The 21,079-nt window shown below is 42.5% G+C and overlaps 1 protein-coding gene across 5 annotated transcripts in view; it reads left to right on the forward strand.

The window, feature by feature from the left end:
- Positions 1-21,079, forward strand: part of NALCN (sodium leak channel, non-selective) — a 617,081-nt gene that overhangs the window by 45,857 nt on the left and 550,145 nt on the right. The window contains exons 2-4 of one of the 5 annotated variants that reach the window (XM_075590764.1): positions 2,073-2,215; positions 10,612-10,711; positions 20,898-21,026. In XM_075590764.1, the coding sequence (XP_075446879.1) occupies positions 10,709-10,711; positions 20,898-21,026 (132 nt within the window). In that variant the 5' untranslated portion in view covers positions 2,073-2,215; positions 10,612-10,708. The remainder of the gene's footprint in view (positions 1-2,072; positions 2,216-10,611; positions 10,712-20,897; positions 21,027-21,079) is intronic. The other 4 variants (XM_075590763.1, XM_075590765.1, XM_075590766.1 and 1 more) reach the window with 4 other exon arrangements.

The following is a 21,079-nucleotide window of genomic DNA, read 5'->3' on the forward strand; positions in this document are numbered from 1 at the left end:
TCCCATAAACTAAAGGAAAGACAGAGGAATATGGAATCTAGTTCCAGGACATCCCCTACCCTGACCCCTTCCTAAACCTTCCTAACGTCTCTCCAAAACCCTTCAAAGTCACCCACCTCACTGATCCAATTGCCTCCACTGTCCCCACTGTCAGACCCATCAAAATGTTACTGACAAAACTAAATCCAGAGATGTGACCCCAACTCCTGCCCACCAACCAAGCAAGCTCTCAATGCACTTAACCCATAGCCTTACCATAATGTTCCCACTCCTGCCCACAACAAAAACATCTTAACAATTACTCTATGCCCGTCACATGAAATATTCTATATGTAGTCCCACCCTTGTTTTTACTAACTAATGTACAACGCCCTGGATAAGGGCACTACAGTATATAAATGTTGTTATAAATAAATAATGCATAAAAAAATACATACAGGTATATATAATATTTATACAAATATTGGATTATGTACAATATATGCAAGCTGTTGAGATGGACATTGACTACTGAATTGTGTATATTGGACTAATTTTCAAAGTTTAAAACAGAAATATACTAGAAAATAACCCAAAACGTGCTTATCATTAAGGAGGCAGGCCAAGCTGTTTTATTGTTTTAATCATTTTTCCCCCTTTTTTTAAATACAGAATTGAACTAGGGTGTCTCCGGAGCTGAACTCCGTTACTTTCAGCTCCGGGGACCCCTGCTTCCGGAGGTACTTTCCTTTGTAGTGTGTGCCAGTAGCCACTCCAGGGTTCACTATATGGCTACTTTTCAAAGCTCCCGGTCCTGTTGGCCAATAGGAATCCATGACCTCACCGAGTGCAGCTTCCTATTGGCCCAAGGACATGGGGGGGGGGGGGATAAAAACTGCAGGCGATACCGGCACCCCTTTAGGAGGTAAGTAGCTGTGGAAGTAGGGGGTCCCCGGAGCTGAAATTAATGTGGTTTAGCTCTGGAGTCCCCCGCTTTAATCGTGTACTAAACAAAAATGGGGAAAAAATGAAGCAAAAAAAATGGCTTGGCTTACTCCTTTATGGCATATCAAAATTGTAAACAACATACAGTAGTATAGATCAGGGGTAGCCAACTCCAGTCTTTGACTGAGCCACCTGTGCTGTATCAGGGATATCCTGAAAACCTGACCTGTTGGTAGCTCTAGAGGACTGAAGATGGCCAGCCCTGGTGTAGATGCTATTGATAACCGACATTCTATGGTTGTATACTATAGAGACACTAGAGTTGTGTGAAACTTTCCAAAATGCATTCACATTATTTTAAGTGTTTTCCCCCTCACAAATTCGATTCCCTGCTAACTGTTTTGCCTCAAAGGGCGAATTATATTGCCAAATTAGTACGGTTTCCGTGAAATATTGCCAGATATTGAGAGAAACATGTTCTGTCTGCCCTATTCAAAATCTGAACATTAAGCTAATATAGCGATTTTAGATCATTTTGTAATCAAATCTAGTGATTTTAGAGAATTTCACACATTATCACATTAAACGAAATTGCTATGCACATTCACATAATGCATGGCCAATAATCTGCAAACCCTGATTTAGCATTGGCTTTTTCGCGACTTCAAAAGGGCCAAGTTTGCATTGGCTTGCAACCTCATGCCAAAGGTTCGTAAACCTTGTGGTCCACGGTGGAAGGGATCTTATGTACAGCTTAGAAAATTTCTGATAAAACATATAGGACCATATTTACTATTATTGGGGATTATATATGATAAGTCCACACTTTTAGAATCAATAAGTATATCAGAAATTATGCACACTGGTTTCACTACCTATGATTAAGAACCATTATATCCTCTCTTGGTCACAGACACTGTATGAGCTTGGGCAAGGATGGTGTTCCTTAAATCCTCTTAATGTTTGTAATGTCACCTGTTATCCCTGGGTGTCTGTCAGCCTCTGGATGTTCATCATCTTCAGTGTACTTCACTGCTAGGGGTGTATGGGGGGAGATGGGGTTTGTGTTTCTTGGGGTGGGTGGCCAGGTTAAAGAGGGCGGACTGCAGCATCTTGTGAACACTGCCCACTCCCTACCTTCATGTCAGCTGCAGAGCATGGAATTGAGCTGGCTGTCCCTTCTGTAATCTTGCGACATCAGCAAAGCATCGCAGAAAGAAGGCACAGAGAGGCAGACGGGACATACATAACAGGAGAGGATAGAGAAGAGCAGCAGACACAAAGAGGCATGGTATGTGGTGCTGTATTCATGTATGTAAAATGCCTTGAGTTTATTTTTTTGTATAGTGTTTGCAGTTTATATGGTGTCATGAGTCTGTACAGTTCTGGCTATGTGTGCTGCACTATATTTAAGATTACAAATGTAAAAGTTGGCCTCTTTTGAAAACCTACATTTTCCTTGCCTGGTACATAGTCGAATCCATAGTATATGTATATTTTTCTAGCTAGAATATTGTGAACAATAGTTTTCCTCTTCATATAAGTAATTACTGTATATATGTGAAGGCTATGGCTTTTAATTATTTATTTTCCCTTTGTGTATTTATGATTTATTACTGGAGTTCAGCTCAGGAGTACAATGTTTGGCCCAACATGAATGACGACCCACTTCATGGATACGTAGATGTGTAATCCTTTGGTGCAAAGTCATATTTAAAGGCAAATTGGACAAGTTTAACCAATTCTATAGATCTCCTAAAATGTCCTTCCAAATATGATGACCCTATTCCACCAAAGTGGGTAACACTACCATTCATCCCTCCTTAAATATAAATAATAAATAATAAAATAAGCCATCAGTTTTAATTTTCTATTGTTTTTAGTCTCCTGCCACCTAATGTTTTCTTCACTATCAACATAGCTAATTTCATAGCAAAAGAGCTAACACAGAATTTTGTCTCGCATAACAGCTAAAAATTACTTGTAAGTCTTTATAGCTACCACCTCACAAATACAGATATGCAAATGTCTCAGACTCTTTGGGAAATTAGTACGATTTTCACATATTTGCAAAAGTTTTTCGCCAATCCTGGTTTGTTCACATATTTTGCACTTGCGACCAAAAAATCAACACAATTGCACCATTCTCAAAACTCAATCAGAAGAGAAAACTTTCTCTTTTTATAGCGAATGGAGGAGTAGGAGAGAGAGGGACACATACAGACGCTATATTTTATTGTTGTGCTTCTCTCCTTAAACAGTATACCACCAACATGAGTTAACCTATTCAATTTGTGGGGAGGTGGATTAAAATAGTAACTGTACAAACAGATTTGAGTATATTTTGCACATGTGCATATGTTGGGAACAAAATATGCAACAAAATGCAACTATCAATTAGTCTATCCAAAAAATACTGTGAAAAAGCGCTAAAGTGTCTACAATTAAATAAATAAGTGTTTAAACAGTGATAAACTCTTACATAAGAATAGGCTGCCTGGTAACTACTGCCCTGTACAGACAGAATCAGAACAAACAACAAAATAACCTGGCGCCAAATAATGTCCAATGGTGATAGGTCCTGAGATAAGAAGCAGGGTGACAACGAGCGGAGGTGGATAGAGGTAAGTGTCCAACCGACATCAGGAAAAGTTCCAACAGAGCTCTACTCTGTGACGCTGGTGCTGTAGCCGGAATAGCCTGATGTCAATCATGGGGAAGCGCCGGTGGGGGAAGAAGGCTCACTGGAGTGCTCACGCCAACACTGCGATGAGCTACTCCTCCTCCCTCACTGCTCCTCCTCTCTGCCCTACGCATTTCAGCCCCTGAGGAAGTAGTATTAGTTCTACGAAACACGTAGGGCGGGTGCTATTAGTCACCCTCTGGACTGCCTACAGTACTTTGCAGGACTTGCAGTTTCATCCGGTGATCGAGCGGCGAGGTTCGTGTACCTTTTACTTCACGGCACACGCGCGCGGGCGTGCACTAGCTGCCGTGCGGAGAGGAGGCGCAGTGAGGGAGGAGGAGTAGCTCCACGCGGTGTTGGCGTGAGCACTCCAGTGAGCCTGCTTCCCCCACCGGCGCTTCCCCGTGATTGACATCAGGCTATTCCGGCTACAGCACCAGCGTCACAGAGTAGAGCTCTGTTGGAACTTTTCCTGATGTCGGTTGGACACTTACCTCTATCCACCTTCGCTCGTTGTCACCCTGCTTTTTATCTCAGGACCTATCACCATTGGACATTATTTGGCGCCAGGTTATTTTGTTGTTTTATCAATTAGTCTACCCACATCTCACCACTATATGAATAGGTTAACTCAGGGGTTCTCAACTCCAGTCCTCAAGACCCCCCAACAGCTCACCGGGATATCCTGCAAACCTGACCTGTTGGGGGGGATCTTGAGGACTGGAGTTGAGAACCCTTGGGTTAACTAGTGTCAGTATTTTAATTGTGTGATTGTTAATAATTGTTCAATTGTGTTGTGTACAGCATCAATATTCGCCATTTCCACAAACCTATGCTTAGGGGATAATTCTATATGTGCCGAAGCAGACGATCAAACTGTTTTCACCCAAAATTTCTTGCTTTGGCACATACTGTACAGAATCAGTCCCTTAGTCTTTACTCACAAACTGTAATCAACTTTTAAAACCTAAACAGTATGTCAGAATAATCAAACTATTGAAAGAATCTCCATTCCTCGAAAATAATTAAGGATTAACATTAATAAAACGGTAATAAAATTAAAAAATTTGCATTAAGTGCATAGGACATAATCTATTTCTGGTCAGTGTCTATCAAAGTATTTTGATTTTGGCTATTACTCAGAAAACCGTTTAACTTGTGTACAGCAAACCCATTATTATCTTTATAAGATTAATGTGGGACAAATGCAAGTCAGTTCAGTTAATGCATTTTTCTACTTTGTCAGTTCCCTGTTACCATTTAGGTTTTAAATAGTGAGGAACCCAAGAGATCTTTGCTTTTTGTGCTGCTGCTGCTGATAACAACTCTTCAGACCCCCATACTTTCCAGTTCTAGTTAATAAATGCAATTTTGAACAAACTATCCAACCCAATATACAGGGATATACCAAACAAGTAAACATGGGAAGCATGTTGATCCAGGGAGTAATCTAATTTGTAAGTCGCCTGTTTACTCTTGTATCCCAAATGCATAACCTTATATTTATCTGTATTAAACCTCATCTTCCATTTGTACCTGCACAAGTTTCCAGTCTCTCCAAGTCCTTCTGGAGAGAAATTACATTCTGCTCTGATTTTACTACTTACACAATTTAGTGTCATCAGTAAAGATGGTGATTTTCCTCTATATACCAACCTCAAGGTCATTAATAAACAAGTTAAAAAGCAGGGGTCCCAGTACCGATCCTTGAGCTACTCCAGTCATAACTTTAACCCAACCTGAAAGATTTCCTTTTATTACAATTCTCTGTTGTCTTGCCTTCAACCAGTTTTCAATCCAGGTGGAAATATTTTTACCGAGTCCAAATGCCTTTATTTTGTACACTAACCTCTTGTATGTGACCGTACCAAAGGCCTTTGCAAAATCTAAGCATACCACATCAATTGCATTACCCTGGTCTAAATTCCTAATTACTTCCTCAAATAAACTAATAAGGTTAGTTTGGCACGACCTGTCCTTCATAAATCAATGATGACTATTACTAATCATTTTGTTATCCATTAGGTATTCCTGAATATTATCCCATACTAAACCTTCAAGTAGCTTCCCCACTATTGATGTCAGGCTTACAGGTCTGTAATTCCCTGGTTGTGATCTAGCTCCCTTTATAAATATAGGCACCATGTCTGCTTTACACCAATCTTGTGGTACTGAGCCTGGGGAAATTGAGCCATTGAATATTAAATGTAATGATTTGGCTATTGCTGAATTTAGCTCTTTAAAAACTCTTAGATACATGCAATCGGAGTCAGGTGCTTTATTTACTTAAATTTTATAAAGCCGCCTATTCACTTCTTTCTCAGTTAACCAATTGTTTGTTAATATAGTAGGCATGGCTTCCTCCTCTAGTACTATTTTTGCAATTGATTTCTCCGTGGTAAATACCGAGGCATTTATTTAATACCTCTGCTTTTTCCTTATCTCTAATAATGTGCCTGCCCATACTGTATGACACTGAAAGGATCCTATATTTTGTTTTCTCATTTTTAATAATTAAGGTACTTAAAGAACTTTTTAGGTTTGATCTTACTTTCTATTGCAATCCTTTTTTCATTTTCAATTTCTGTTAATTGTATTGCTCTTTTACAACTTTTGTTACATTCCTTATAATTATGATATGATGCCTCTGTTCCTTCTGACTTTAAGAATCTAAATGCCTGCCTCTTCTTTTCCATTTCCTCCCCTACCTGTTTATTTAGCCACATTGGTTTAAACTTGTTTCTTTTACAGTTGGACCTGCTTCTTGGCGTTTCACTTCTCGGTGATCCGCTGATACGGCGGTACCGAGAAGGGGGCCGCCATGTCCATGCATAAGCAGAAGGGGGACGGTCGAGTTTGTGCATGCACAGAAGTGGGAGCGGCAGAGTTTGCGCATGCGCAGAAGGGGGAGCGGTCGTGTTCGCGCATGCGAAGAATGGGGAAGCGGTTGAGTTTGCGCATGCGCAGAAGGAGGACGGCTGAGTCTGCGCATGCGCAGAATGGGTAGGAGACACGGAATATCGCCTGTGGACATAGCAATTGCTATGTTCTGCTTTTCGCCGATTTTCGGTTTCCGGCAATGGCCGGGAACGGAACCCGCTGTATGAGCGTGACCCTACTGTATATTTATTACCCAAGGCTACACACTGATAAGTGTGCTGTTCTAACAATGTTTTAAAGACTGCAAATTTATTTTCCACATTATTTCCTTCAAAAATGTAATCTCAATGTACTCCATGTAGATTATTCCTCAGTTTATTAAAATCTGCCTTTCTAAAATGTAAAGTCATGGTTGAACTCATATTAGATGGTTTTTGATCATCTATTTCAAATAAGACCATGTTATGATCACTGTTTGCCAAGTGCTCCTGGACTTTAATATTTGTTATTACATCTACATTGTTTGGTATTACCAAATCCAGTTATTCTCCTCTCCTGGTTGGTTCCTCGATAATTTGGGTAATGTAATTGTCTTTTAGTACCCTCACAAACCTACTTAATTTTGTTATAATGCTAATCTCATTGTTCTAGTCTATGTCCGGAAAATGAAAATCAACCATTATGAAAACATGACCTAGTTTTGCTGCCTTCTCCATTTGCAAAAGTATGTTGGCTTCCTCAATCTCACATATATTTTCATGGTTTATAGCATATCCCTCCAAATATTTTCTTTGTACTTTTACATCCACTGCTAATTTCTATCCACATTTTCATCATTCATTTCATAAACATCTTCCCTTCAGATACCCTCCTTTCTAAACCACTTGCTTAGCCATGCATGAATCTCCCTAAGCTCTAACTGTCTCCCTGGGTAGAGCATGAAAATACTATCTTTGAGGTCCTTGCCTTAAGCTAGATCCCTGAAATCATTTTTAGGGCCCTCCATCTTTCTGTAACTTTGTCATTGGTGCCAATGCGTACCAGCATCGCCGGGTCAGTCCCAGCCCCTCTCAATAATCTGTCCACCTGATCCACAATGTGCCGAACCCGAGCACCTGGGAGACAAAAAACTGTTTGGTTCATACGGTCATGACAACAGATTGTCCTCTCTATCCTCCTAATAATGGAGTCCCCTACCTTTCTTGTTGTCTGAGTATCCTTAGTTTCATCTGTGCTAGAGGAACTATTCTGCTGGCAGCTATAGGAATCAGTCTACCCAGCCTTGCCATTCCTGCCTTAACACCCAATTATCTTCACTCAATCTGGCAAATCAATTGAGATGTATCAGCTCAGAACTGGCCTGCCTCTTCCTCTTCTCCCTGCTACCCTTTCTAACTGTAATCCAGCTACCTACCTATCCTGGTTCTCACTCACAATTCCACCCTATACACCAGAGGTGAACAAACTGGGGGCGCCTGATTGCAGCAAGGCATTTAAATTAAATGCCGGGGACCGCGCGAGGCCTCTGTAACTTCCCTAACCGTGACTCAGTCACCAATGCAACTTGATCTTGGAACTTATTTTCCTTCAAAACTTTTTTGGAACAATTACAAATATTGTACATATTTTAACTGAGGTGTATTTAAGTCCAGCTATTTTTTTCTACACTTAAAGACTACTTATGTTGTAGAGGTTGTTTCATTTATAACATATGGCAGTAATAAAGGGTTATAGTAGGAGCCTGCCAAAAGCTAACACTACATGTTTTATTGAAAAATATTTTCTCAAAAATACATATACATTTTTTTTAAATCTAAAACTATAGCTAAACCATTCCATATCAGATCAGAAAAGGTAATGTAATTGGAATATAAAAATATATTTTATCAATAATTTTCCATCAGTAAATTGGCAAACGTGTCTATTATTGTTGTATGAAAGTACGTGGCCATTTTTCACAACTAAGAACTGTTATCACCAAGAGCAATACATGGTTTCATATTTTTGCTTAAAAACAGTCGGCATTGTCACAAACGCTTGTTAGCGCTACTTTTCAACACCGTATTGTCACAAACCATGTATACTGATTATGCTAAATGAATGCACACAAAATGTTAAGATGCACAGCATTCTTCATTCAAAGTCACATTTTTCCTTGTTTCCCAGCTTGTTTCATGTGCAGCATACACTGTCATCCATAGCACTTATGAACATTACTTTTATTGATAGTCTTATAAGTCTTTCTAATAACAGATGACCTGATGCAGTAAATGATTATATGATATTGGCCATCTGCTCATAATAACAATTAACTACTGGCACTGAGAGCTCATATTAATTTATTGTAGAGAGAGGTGAATATTTGTTACTGTCAGGGGTCGTTAAGACTGTTGAAAACCTTTATATGAATGTGCCTACAAATATTACTTAAAAGTGAAGATGAAACAAATGCAGTGAATAGTTACATAGTTACATAGTAGATGAGGTTGAAAAAAGACGTACGTCCATCAAGTTCAACCTATGCTAAATTTAGACACCAGATACTTTATCCTATATCTATACTTACTTATTGATCCAGAGGAAGGCAAACAAAAAACCCCAGTGATATATCATCCAATGATATCTCATAAGGGGAAAAATAAATTCCTTCCTGACTCCAAGAATTGGCAATCGGATTAATCCCTGGATCAACATCCTTCCCATGTATACTTATTTGGTATGTCCCTGTATACCTTTCCCATCTAAAAAGGTTTCCAACCTTTTTTTGAACAAATCTATTGTATCTGCCATCACAGTCTCCATGGGTAATGAATTCCACATTTTTACTGCCCTTACTGTAAAGAACCATTTCCTTTGTTGCTGGTGAAATCTCCTTTCCTCCAACCTTAAGGGGAGGCCCAGAGTCCTTTGTACTGTCCGTGGGATGAACAGTTATTTTTAAAGCTCCTTGTACTGTCCCCGAATATATTTGTATATACTTATCATATCCCCTCTTAGACGCCTCTTTTCTAATGTAAATAAATCTAATTTAGCTAGCCTCTCCTCATAAGTTAAATTGTCCATCCCCTTTATTAATTTGGTGGCTCTTCTCTGCACTCTCTCTAGTTCCATAATGTATTTTCTTAGGATTGGTGCCCAAAATTGTACTCCATATTCAAGGTGTGGTCTTACTAAAATGCTTTGTAAAGGGACATAATTATGTTTACTTCCCTTCCATCCATTGACCGTTTGATGTTTGCCTTTGCAGCTACTGCATGACTTTGGGCACTATTTCTAAGCCTGCTATCTACAGCACTCCTAAATCCTTCTCCATCAAGGATTCCCCCAATATATCTGCATTTAATTTGTAAGTCGCCTTTTTATTCTTGCATCCCAAATGCATAACCTTACATTTATCTGTATTAAACCTCATCTGCCATTTACCTGCCCACGTTTCCAGTCTCTCCAAGTCCTTTTGAAGAGAAATTACATCCTGCTCTGATTCTATTACCTTACACAATTTAGTATCATCAGCAAAGATGGAGACTTTACTCTCGATCCCAACCTCAAGTTCATTAATAAACAAGTTAAAAAGCAGGGGTCCCAGTACCGATCCCTGAGGTATTCCACTCACAACTTTAGCCCAACCTGAAAAAGTTCCATTTATGACAACCCTCTGTTGTCTGTCCTTTAACCAGTTTTCAATCCAGGTGTTTATATTATTACTGAGTCCAATTTTCTTTATTTTGTACACCAACCTCTTGTGTGATACCGTATCAAAAGCCTTTGCAAAATCTAAGTAGACCACATCAACTGCAAGTGCGAAGTCAGAGTTAAGAAACCACATAACTTCATTATATCATGTAAACAAGAGTATGTATTAAACAAAGGAGCTTTTAGGCATTTTTTATAACAAAAAAATGAAAGATACAAGGCTTCAACCACATTTTTATTAATAAAGTGTTATCATTAAAATGGTCACTGCATAAAACTAACTAAAATAAAATAAGTCTGTTTAACTGGGACAGCTACCGGTACTTCATATGTTGTACATATTTTGAAGGATAACATTTATTTTAGAATCCTCCCTGCTATCATTAGGATTCCTTTTGGCCCTGACATCTGTTTCTGCTTTGCTTTAGGAGTGTGTTCAGTCTGAAGAAGTAGAGAGTTTATAACCACTTGTGCTGTGTCATCAGCAGAATACTAGGATATCTTTATATTGGAATGGAGTAGTAAATGGTAATGTAATTGCCTCTGAACTGCGTGAATGAGAGTGTCGGATGTTTGTGATCTTTGATCATTTTATATCCTGTTACCTCGCACATCAATAATTAGACTATAAGATCTGTGGTGCATGGACACATACATGGAAAATTCTTTATGCACTATGTATTTATATGTAGCCCCCTTTCCCTATGGCTAAGGGAACTACATGTGCTGATTATCTGTATGGCTCACAGGAGGCCTAATCCTCCACAACTGGGAGCCTGGGGTGAGCTCTTTCCTCCTTGGTACAGCGCCTCCAACTAGGAGGGATCCCAGCGCAGCGGGATAACCCCTCACAGAAACCAATTACATAGAATAATACACACAGGTATATATAACTGCTTTCCTAACATACACACATATCAACACAATACAATAATACCCACACAATATACCCCACCCCGGTAGGGTACACCCAAAGTACTGAGGGTGATCTGGGCACCTAACCACCCTGGTGTCCACAAAGCAACGCCCACCCAAAGTGTGTGGAGGAGCGTTACCCTTTGTGTGAGATTGTTAGTGCACGTGGTACCTCTCCTGGTCTCAGACCCGGCCAGGGTATACTGTAGATATTGGATCAGCAGAACCGCAACGTACTCCCACGACGCTGGGTCTGTCCAATCCTCTCTCTCTTCACAGGTGATCTCCGTGTCTTGAGGGAGCTCCAGATGGAGTGTCTCCCTTAATATCTCTAAAGTAGCCTGTGGTCTGGTTCCAGACCGCAGATCATCGTGTTGCCGTCCGGTCACCGTGGTACAAACAGCACTCAGTACTAATGATGCTGTAGTGGCTACTGGAATCGTCCCTATCTGGGGGCCTTCCCTACAGCAACCATAACCTGGCAGGGGCTCAGGGGCCTTTCTGGGGCCTACGGCAATACTGGCCTAGTACAGAGAAGCACCGCTCCCTGGACTACCTGCTCCGTTGGCTTCCTGGCTCCGACTGATGCGCTCTCTCCTCGCGCCAAACTATATACTTCCTTTCTTTCTCCCCTTCTGGAGCCCTATTGGCTGTAATGCCTCACAAGTCCCGTCTCCCCTGAGCACTATGGGACATGTAGTCCCTTGCAGAGCCTTCGTAATGGGCGCCGCGCTGCTGCAACTGCGCATGCGCATCACCTCTGCGCATGCGCGAACAACCAAGATGGCGGCTCCCTGGTTTGCCGGGCCGCCGCGGAGCTCCAGCGGCACCCGACCAGTGCTGCAGCCTCCCCTCCTTCCCGCACCCACCATGTAGGTAGGGGGCTTGGCTACATATAGAAGAAGAAAACTATAATAATGTATTGCTCCGCATACACTGTGTTGCCATATCAGTTTGTTTAGCATCTACCTTTCTTTTCCCTTTTTATATATATATTTGCAAATAATAAATTTTATATATATATGCACAGCATGGGGAGACAGCCAGCATGGGGAGACAGCCAGCATGGGGAGACAGACAGTATGGGGAGAGACACACGGTGTGGGGAGAGACACACAGTATGGGGAGAGACACACAGTATGGGGAGAGACACAATATGGGGAGAGACACAGTGTGGGGAGCGAGACACAGTGTGAGGAGAGACAGAGTGTGGGGAGAGACATAGTGTGGGGAGAGACACAGTGTGGGGAGAGACACACAGTGTGGGGAGAGACACACAGTTTGGGGAGAGACAACATGGGGGGAGACACAGAGAAACAACATGGGGACAGAGACACAGAGGCACAGCATGGGGAGAGAGGGAGAGAGAGACAGAGACACAGCATGGGGAGAGAGAGAGGGAGAGACAGAGGCACAGCATGGGGAGAGAGAGAGGGAGAGACAGAGGCACAGCATGGGGAGAGAGACACAGAGGCACAGCATGGGGAGAGAGACACAGAGACACGGCATGGGGAGAGAGACAGAGACACAGCGTGGGGAGAGAGACAGAGGCACAGCATGGGGAGAGAGACAGAGAATGGGGGGGAGAGACACAGAGAATGGGGGTGGGGGAGAGAGACACATCGACTGGGGAGAGAGAGACACAAAGAATGGGGGGATAGAGACACACAAAGAATGGGGGAGAGAGAGAGAATGGGGGAGACACAGAGAATGGGGGGGTCACAGAATAGGGGGAGACAGAGAATGAGGGGGAGAGAGACAGAAAATGGAGGAGAGACACAGAGAATAGGGGAAGGGGAGAGAGAGACAAAGAATGGGGGAGAGAGACACAGAGAATGGGGGGAGAGAGAGAGAGAGACAAAGAATGGGGGAGAGAGAGACAGAGAATGGGGGGTTTGGGGGAGAGAGAGAATGGGGGGGAGAGAGAGAGAATGGGAGGAGAGAGAGAGAATGGGGGGGAGATAGAATGGGGGGGAGAGAGAGAATGGGGGGAGAGAGAGAATGAGGGGGAGAGAGACAGAAAATGGAGGAGAGACACAGAGAATAGGGGAAGGGGAGAGAGAGACAAAGCATGGGGGAGAGAGACACAGAGAATGGGGGGGAGAGAGACAGAAAATGGAGGAGAGACACAGAGAATAGGGGAAGGGGAGAGAGAGACAAAGAATGGGGGAGAGAGACACAGAGAATGGGGGAGAGAGAGAGAGAGAGAGACAAAGAATGGGGGAGAGAGAGACAGAGAATGGGGGGTTTGGGGGAGAGAGAGAGAATGGGGGAGAGAGAGAGAATGGGAGGAGAGAGAGAGAATGGGGGGGGAGATAGAATGGGGGGGAGAGAGAGAATGGGGGGAGAGAGAGAATGGGGAGGAGTAGAATGGGGGGGGAGAGAGAGAGAGAATAGAGAGAATAGAGAGAATCGGGGGGAGAGAGAATGGGGGGGAGAGAGAATGTGGAGAGAGAATGGGGGGGAGAGAGAATGGGGGGGGGAGAAAGAGAGAGAATGGGGGAGAGAGAATGGGGGGGAGAGAGAGAGAGAATCGGGGGGGGGGAGAGAGAGAGAATGGGGGGGAGAAAGAGAGAGAATGGTGGGAGAGAAAGAGAGATTGGGGAGAGAGAAAATGGGGGGAGAGAGAGAATGGGGGAGAGAATGGTTTGGGAGAGAAAGAGAGAGACAGAGAGAATGGGGGGGGAAGAGAGAGAATGAGGGGGAGAGAGAGAGAAGGGGGAGAGAGAGAGAATGGTGGGGAGAGAGAGGAACAGGGAATGGGGGAAGAGACAAAGGGAATGGGGCGAGAGAGAGACACAGGGAATGAGGGGGAGACAGAATGGGAAGGGTGGAATGAGAATGTAGGGGTGGGGGGGGGGAGAATGAGAATGGAGGGATATGGGGGGAGGGAGAGAGAATGGAGGGATGGGGGGGAGTGAGAATGGGGTGTGTGTGAGAGAAGGGGGGACAGAGTGGGGCAGAGAGACATAAAGGAAAAGGGGCGCAGTTGGTGATATCATTTGTTTTATAAAAAAAATGTTTTATGTGTCCCGGTTTTTACTTTTATAAATATGGTCACCCTATCTTTAAGTCAATATATGCCTTTCAGGGTGTCTAGTGTGGAAGCCACATTCCAGAAGGCATCACAAACGGAGAGGCTATAAGATGCCTTCCATCTTTCAACATGATGCGGCCCGATTTCCAGAAGACTATTTAATACATAGAGCAATGTGGGATATTTCGGACCGCACCTCCAAACGTGATACAGACCACTTTGCTACAGTAAATCTCCTCTTTATAGCTTCCCCTATTTTAGCTTTTTATTTTCTTAATATTGTTTTTGTGATTTGAGATGGCAAAGTAAGATTCCTTACTAAATCCCCAATTAATTATGCCTTTGAGAAACTCCCACCCATGGTGAGATTTAATTTAATTAACATTTTTTGCCTTTATTTTTCTCTTTAAACCTTTGAAGGTTTAAAAAAAAAAAAAATGAAGTAAAGGACCGATTTTAGATGGTCCCTTGGACAATGTAGTTGTGATACCACAGGGTCAGAGGGCAGTGATTTGAAATAAAGGGTAAAAAATGTCAACCATCATTTAGGGCAGCGGTGCGCAAACTGGGAGGCGCACCCCCTTGGGGTGCAAGATAATTTAGGGGGGGCGCGGGCTGCGTGCGGGGAAACCTGGGGCCGGGCAGACCTGTGCATGGGCAGCCAGAAGCTCAGTGCTGCTGAGGCTGCTTCTCTTTTCTGCTCTGTGTCTGTGTCAGAGTGGGCGGGGCTTTCCTTTCCTGCACACAGACATCCCCTCCTCCTCCTGTGTTACCCGCCCCGGTTTTCAGCAGCATGGGGGACAGGAGGAGCAAGCTTACAGGTGAAATCTGTGACTTATGATTTTGTGGTGTGTGTGTGTGTGTTGTGCCTGTGTTGGTTGTGATTGAGTTTGTGTTGTGATTGAGTGTATGTGTGTATGTGTGTCTGTGTTTGGTTGTGATTGAGTGTATGTTTGTCTGTGTTTCGTTGTGATTGAGTGTGTGTGTGTGTTGTATCTGTGTTGGATGTGATTGAGTGTGTGTTGTTGTGATTGAGTGTATGTGTTTTTTTGCGCACACACTCACCCCACACTGCACACTGCAGACACTCACTGCACACACTCACAGCACACTCACAGCACACTGCACACACTCACTGCACACTGCACACACTCACTGCACACTGCACACACTCACAGCACACTGCACACACTCACATCACACTCTCACTGCACACTGCACACAGCACACAGCACACAGCACACACTCACTGCACACAGCACACAATCATGCGCACACAGCACACACTCACTGCACACAGCACACTCACAGCCCCCTATCCCCTACCTCCGGTGTCAGCTGCTGAGGCATCGTGGGGCTGCCTGCGGGGATCGGGGCTGGGGGGATCGGTGCGGGGCTGCTGGCGGGGGGGGGGGATCAGTGCCGGGCTGGGGTGCGGGGCTGCTGACGGGGGGTGGGGGGGGATCAGTTCCGGGCTGGGGTTCAGGGGGTGGGGGGGGTAAATCGGTGCTGGTAGAAGTGGGGCTGCTGGGGGAAGTGCAAGGGGAATGCTGAGGGAAGTATGGTGGCTGCCGGCGCCTCACTCTACCTCCTCCCCCCCCTCCTCCCGATCGGGCGCGCGGCGGCCATTTAAAAAAAAAATTTGCGTTATAGGTGATCCTTGAGAACCGCGCTATAACAGGGCTGAGCTGTATTTGTATTTACATTGTATACCGTTTAATAAAGGTTTTTTTTTTCATGTGATTTATTACATCAGGCAGGGGGGACCCGAGAAATTTCATGGATGAAAAGGGGGGCTCGGCATAAAAAGTTTGCTCACCCCTGATTTAGGGTGTACTGTTAGCTTTGCAAATAGAGGCCTGAAGGCCAACTCAGAACATTTTCACAAGCACCCCAGCATTTTATAGCAGTATTTCTTTTAACCAAAATACAGAGTATTGGAGGATTTAATATTCAAGCATGTGATGATAACAAAACTGGAGAAGTAATGTTTATTAAAGGAATTTTTTTTATAGAAACATAAAAACGGGTACAATACATTTGCAGACGTATAAACTTAGTGTTGACGTCAGATCAGCACATAGTAATAAGCAAAATAATCTAACTTCAAGGTAGTTTAAGGTAATTACAAAATTATCAGCACCAAGAAAACCATGCTAAGTATTAAAAATAATGTTCAGATTTCAAAGACTACCAGCATGAAAAATGCCCAGGGAACTAACTACCCACTGCTTCTGGGCATTGTAAAGATATCTGCTAATACACATCAAAACTTCATTTTCTCTAAGGTTCATACAGAACAATTTTTTCCTGCAGGGGTTAGCGGAAAATACTGTATAATCCCATGACCTGAAAGCATAGTTGAAAAGCTAAAACTATTTAAAAAATAAAAATAATAATCACTATGGATTATTTTTCCGATCTTTATAAAACGTTAAAAAAGTAATGGTATTTAAGGAACTTTCAACATTCAATGCAAAAAGAAAACAATCAAGTATTATAGTATGTGAGGGTATATGGAGACAATGCAATTTCTCATAATTACTGTTTATTACTCCTGAAGGGGTAAACTCTAACAACATTATTTAAAATTAAAACTGTAAATGTAGAGGCTCATGACATATTTGCAGTTAATATTTCTGACAGCACTTTTTCAGACATTTAAACTTGACTTGACTCTATTTTCATCAGTGAGGCTTGTTAGACCAGTTCAGCTGCGCTTAACCAAGATATACAGTATAAAGAAATCCTGCCCTCGTGAGAACTTATTCTGGTTGCAATATTGCAAGTGTCCAACAGGCTGTAGATACAGGAAGAAGCTACAACTCCCAGATGCATTGCGATTTAGGACTCGCCCAATTCCTGGTTGCACCCTATTTAAAATCCAGGAAATTGCTCTCACTTTGCGTTGCAACTCTGATCTTAGCTAAAATGCCAGTTTCTGTTCCTGCCTCAAGTTATATTGGCTGCTTCTCTGTTCTGGACTTTGCCTAAATCCTCAAGTTATATTGTATGCTTACCTGTAAGCAATTAAAGATGCAAGAAAACCATTTGGTATGTTGCCGTATAGCTAATCTAATACTGTAGAAATAACATGCCTTTAGTAAATTTTGGCAGCATAATCTTATGTGTGTAAGACCTGAACATATGGGGGAGATATTTGTATTTTGGAATTTAAACCTGTACATTATTTGTCTCAGTTTGGAGTTTTTCAGAGGAAAACTATTGCAAGCATCACACTGGGTCTATATATCTTCTTCAAAACATTGCTCTCATGGAAAGAAAAGGAAGGGAACAGGTAGGGAAAGTAGCATGGAGAGAAAAGAGAGCACAGTCATGTGCAGAAGTGTACAATCTCCAGAGTGAGATGGAGACTAGTGGTCTGCAGCCCATTTTAGTGTCCGTGTGAGTGGACTGGGGGCAGAGTATTTGACTGTATTTTCATTTTGTGGGCTTACTTACTACTGTAGCTACCTTAAGCCCACAACAAAGCTAAGCAGACTCTTGTACTGTCTTAACAATTTGTTATACTGCTGAAATACTGTAATTGGCTGTCACTTAAGGGGATTTCTGAATTGGATTTGTGTTAGGCAGGTCATGCAGTACCCACTGTACCATCCAGAGTAATTATGTATTTCTCTGTAACTCTGTCACTGTTGTTACAGGACAAAATAACCTCTCTGTGTGAGATTTCTACCATTACTAAATGTGGGGAATTTGAGTTTTTGTTGTTGTTGACAAACCTGGATATTGCTGCTACCAGCTGTCCCTCTGTGTTCGTGGAGTTTTATTCAAAACTTCTGGCCAACTAAGAGTAATAGAACTTCCAGCAACCACAGCCAACATAAGTAGACATGGTCTGCTGGGTTAAAGACTGGGAGGAGCCACACTGTGAACATCCAGAAATCGCACATAGAATGAAGTGACATAGTGGGAAAGATGGTAGTCAAAACACAATATTGTAGGTTGAATTCCTGCCTGGACCACCAACACATGGTGAGAAATTGGGCAAATCACTTTTATCTCCCTATGCCTTTTGAAGGACATACTTAAAAACGAGATGTACAGATGTAGCAGACATTATTGTTTCTGCAAGCGCGTTGTTGTGGGGCACAAACACAACACACCAGCGGGAGCAGACACCATTATCTTTGAATTAGGCGCCCATGAAAATGGCCAGGCTTATGCATTACTGCGACTGCACGTCAGCAAGTGCTATGACGTATGCTACATCTGTACAGTACATTTGAATATAGCTCCTGATAATATAATGGAAAAGGGGGATAGCCGGGCGCTACTGCTGCGGCCGAGTTTATTCGAGCATTTGCCCGTTCTCGGCCGCAGCAGTAACCTGGCGCGCGCCGGAGGGTGCCGGGCGCGCGCCGAAGCAGCGGAAGAGCGCCCTCCGATCGGGGCGCTCTCCCTCCCGCTGCCGGGTCCGCCGGGTCCCCCGGAACCCCCTGCCGCCGTCCCACACATCGCGGGACACCAGGGCTCCCTCGGGGAGCCCTGGACGCGCGTGCAGGGGGCGCTGGCACCCGATGATGCGTGACCGCGCATCGTTGATGCGCGGCACGATGAGGGAGTGCGGCTCGCAAGCCGGGACATTTCCCGGCTTGCGGAATGAGCCGCACTAGGATGAAGTGTGTCGGTAGTGTACTTCTAAATATATATAGGGAAACAAAGAATTTGATATTACAACCTCTAGAGTTCTTAAGGTTCCCCTTCGCTTCTCGGTCTCTTCCTGTGACTCAAAACCCCAAAAAGGATCTATCCAGGATCCTTGGTAGTGTAGGGATACAAAAGGAAAAAATGGGGGAGCACAGGTTGAGGAAAAGAACTAATAAATCAAGCTGGTTCAGGTGTGTTAATCCCTGAGACAATTCACGTGGGGGAAATCGGAAGTGTATAAATATTCAAAACACTTACACGGCCTTGTGCAAATGCTGTTGCATCAAGGTTTCTTTCTATCTTCTCTCTCCTTCTTGTGTTGATTTTCTTTTCTTCTTTCTCCGTCTATGTTCTTCTCCTCTTTGTTTTTTGGTATAGTGTGGCCCTCGGAATAAATGAATGAATGAAAAAAGTTATAGAGGATGATGGATAATAATATCAAAACTCCAAATGTATATAAACGCAGAAAATACTGCAAACACTCACACGGGCACGTGTGAGTGCAATCTAAGGGGAGGTATATTTTCCTTCTGCTGTCAAGGAAGTCAATCAAGAGTAATTTTTCTATAGAATAACAATCAAAGATAGAAAGGGAGGTAAAGGGATTGTATATAAATATAAAAATACACTATACTCACACGGCCAAGTGTGAGCACACACTTGGAAAGGTATCTTTATGCTTCTTCTGTGAACTTCATGTAGTGATCCAGGCGTATGAAGAGGGAAGGTTCACGGCCTTGTGCAAATGCTGTCGCATCAAGGTTTCTTACTATCTTCTCTCTCCTTTTGTTGATTTTCTTTTCTTCTTTCTCCGTCTATGTTCTTCTCCTCTTTGTTTTTTGGTATAGTGTGGCCCTCGGAATAAATGAATGAATGAAAAAAGTTATAGAGGATGATGGATAATAATATCAAAACTCCAAATGTATATAAACGCAGAAAATACTGCAAACACTCACACGGGCACGTGTGAGTGCAATCTAAGGGGAGGTATATTTTCCTTCTGCTATCAAGGAAGTCAATCAAGAGTAATCTTTCTATAGAATAACAATCAAAGATAGAAAGGGAGGTAAAGGGATTGAATATAAATATAAAAATACACTATACTCACACGGCCAAGTGTGAGCACACACTTGGAAAGGTATCTTTATGCTTCTTCTGTGAACTTCATGTAGTGATCCAGGCGTATGAAGATGGAAGGTTACTGTCCCGGGAGTAGTGAGGGTAAGAAATAAGTCTCTCACATTTGGGAAGCTACGGTCTTTATTAAAAATGAATAAAATCAAATAACACAACAAAAATAAAACAAGAAGGTGCCGGGAACTAGAAGAGTTGAAAGCACTAAAAAAGAAGAACAGCCAGTCCTTAAGGAAAATAGTTCAGGCCGCGTGGTGCGCAACTGACTGTATCCGCGTCCGGATGCAGTACAGTGCCTCCGTTGTCCCACTACAAAAGACTGCAAAAGACTACAACTACTCTACACGTCTAAGAGAAAATGAGTACAGGGAGGCTGATACTGTATATCATTTGGTCACTCAGTCATTTTAAAAAATTTTAGGAATTTCTTTGCTTTGATAAATCTGATGCGCTTTTTTGTTCCAGAATTGTACTTGTTTTACAGCAGGATCATTTTTATAAATGATCCCCATCTTTATTTATACTCTGAAATACAAATGCTAAAACTCAAATGTAATTATTACATTATGCATACTTGCCTAAGTAAAATGTTAAACCTATTAACTAATCACATCTTTAATTTTGGGAAGTGAATATTTTTAGTTTTTATAGGAGTGGGTGGGGACATGAAATCGCTAATTTTGATAATGCATGCCTACTTTATATAAATTGAGAATAATTGGGATTGATTGAAGATAATATGTAATGTGTTTGCTGTACACGTTGCTTCCCCATGTCATGACAGAGTAATCTGGGCTGAAGTTCATTTTTCCTTCCATATACAGTACTGTAGATAATCAGGATTCAGTCTTATTCGTGTTTCCTTTTTAAACCATATACATATTGATGTATGTGTTGAAGTATCTGTGTGTGATTTATGTATCTCAAGTAGTTTTGAGCCTGCATTTTCTGTTATAGAAAACCAAAAGTGACAACAGTATGCTGAAGCGAAAACAGAGCTCCAGGGTAGAGGCCCAGCCAGTCACAGACTTTGGTCCTGATGAATCTCTATCAGATAATGCAGATATACTTTGGATCAACAAACCAGTAAGTTTTCTTCTTTTGGCAATGTTGTGCTGCCTGAAAACTACAGTATTTCC

Source organism: Ascaphus truei, chromosome 3 (assembly GCF_040206685.1).
Source record: "Ascaphus truei isolate aAscTru1 chromosome 3, aAscTru1.hap1, whole genome shotgun sequence".
NCBI classification, from domain to species: domain Eukaryota; kingdom Metazoa; phylum Chordata; class Amphibia; order Anura; family Ascaphidae; genus Ascaphus; species Ascaphus truei.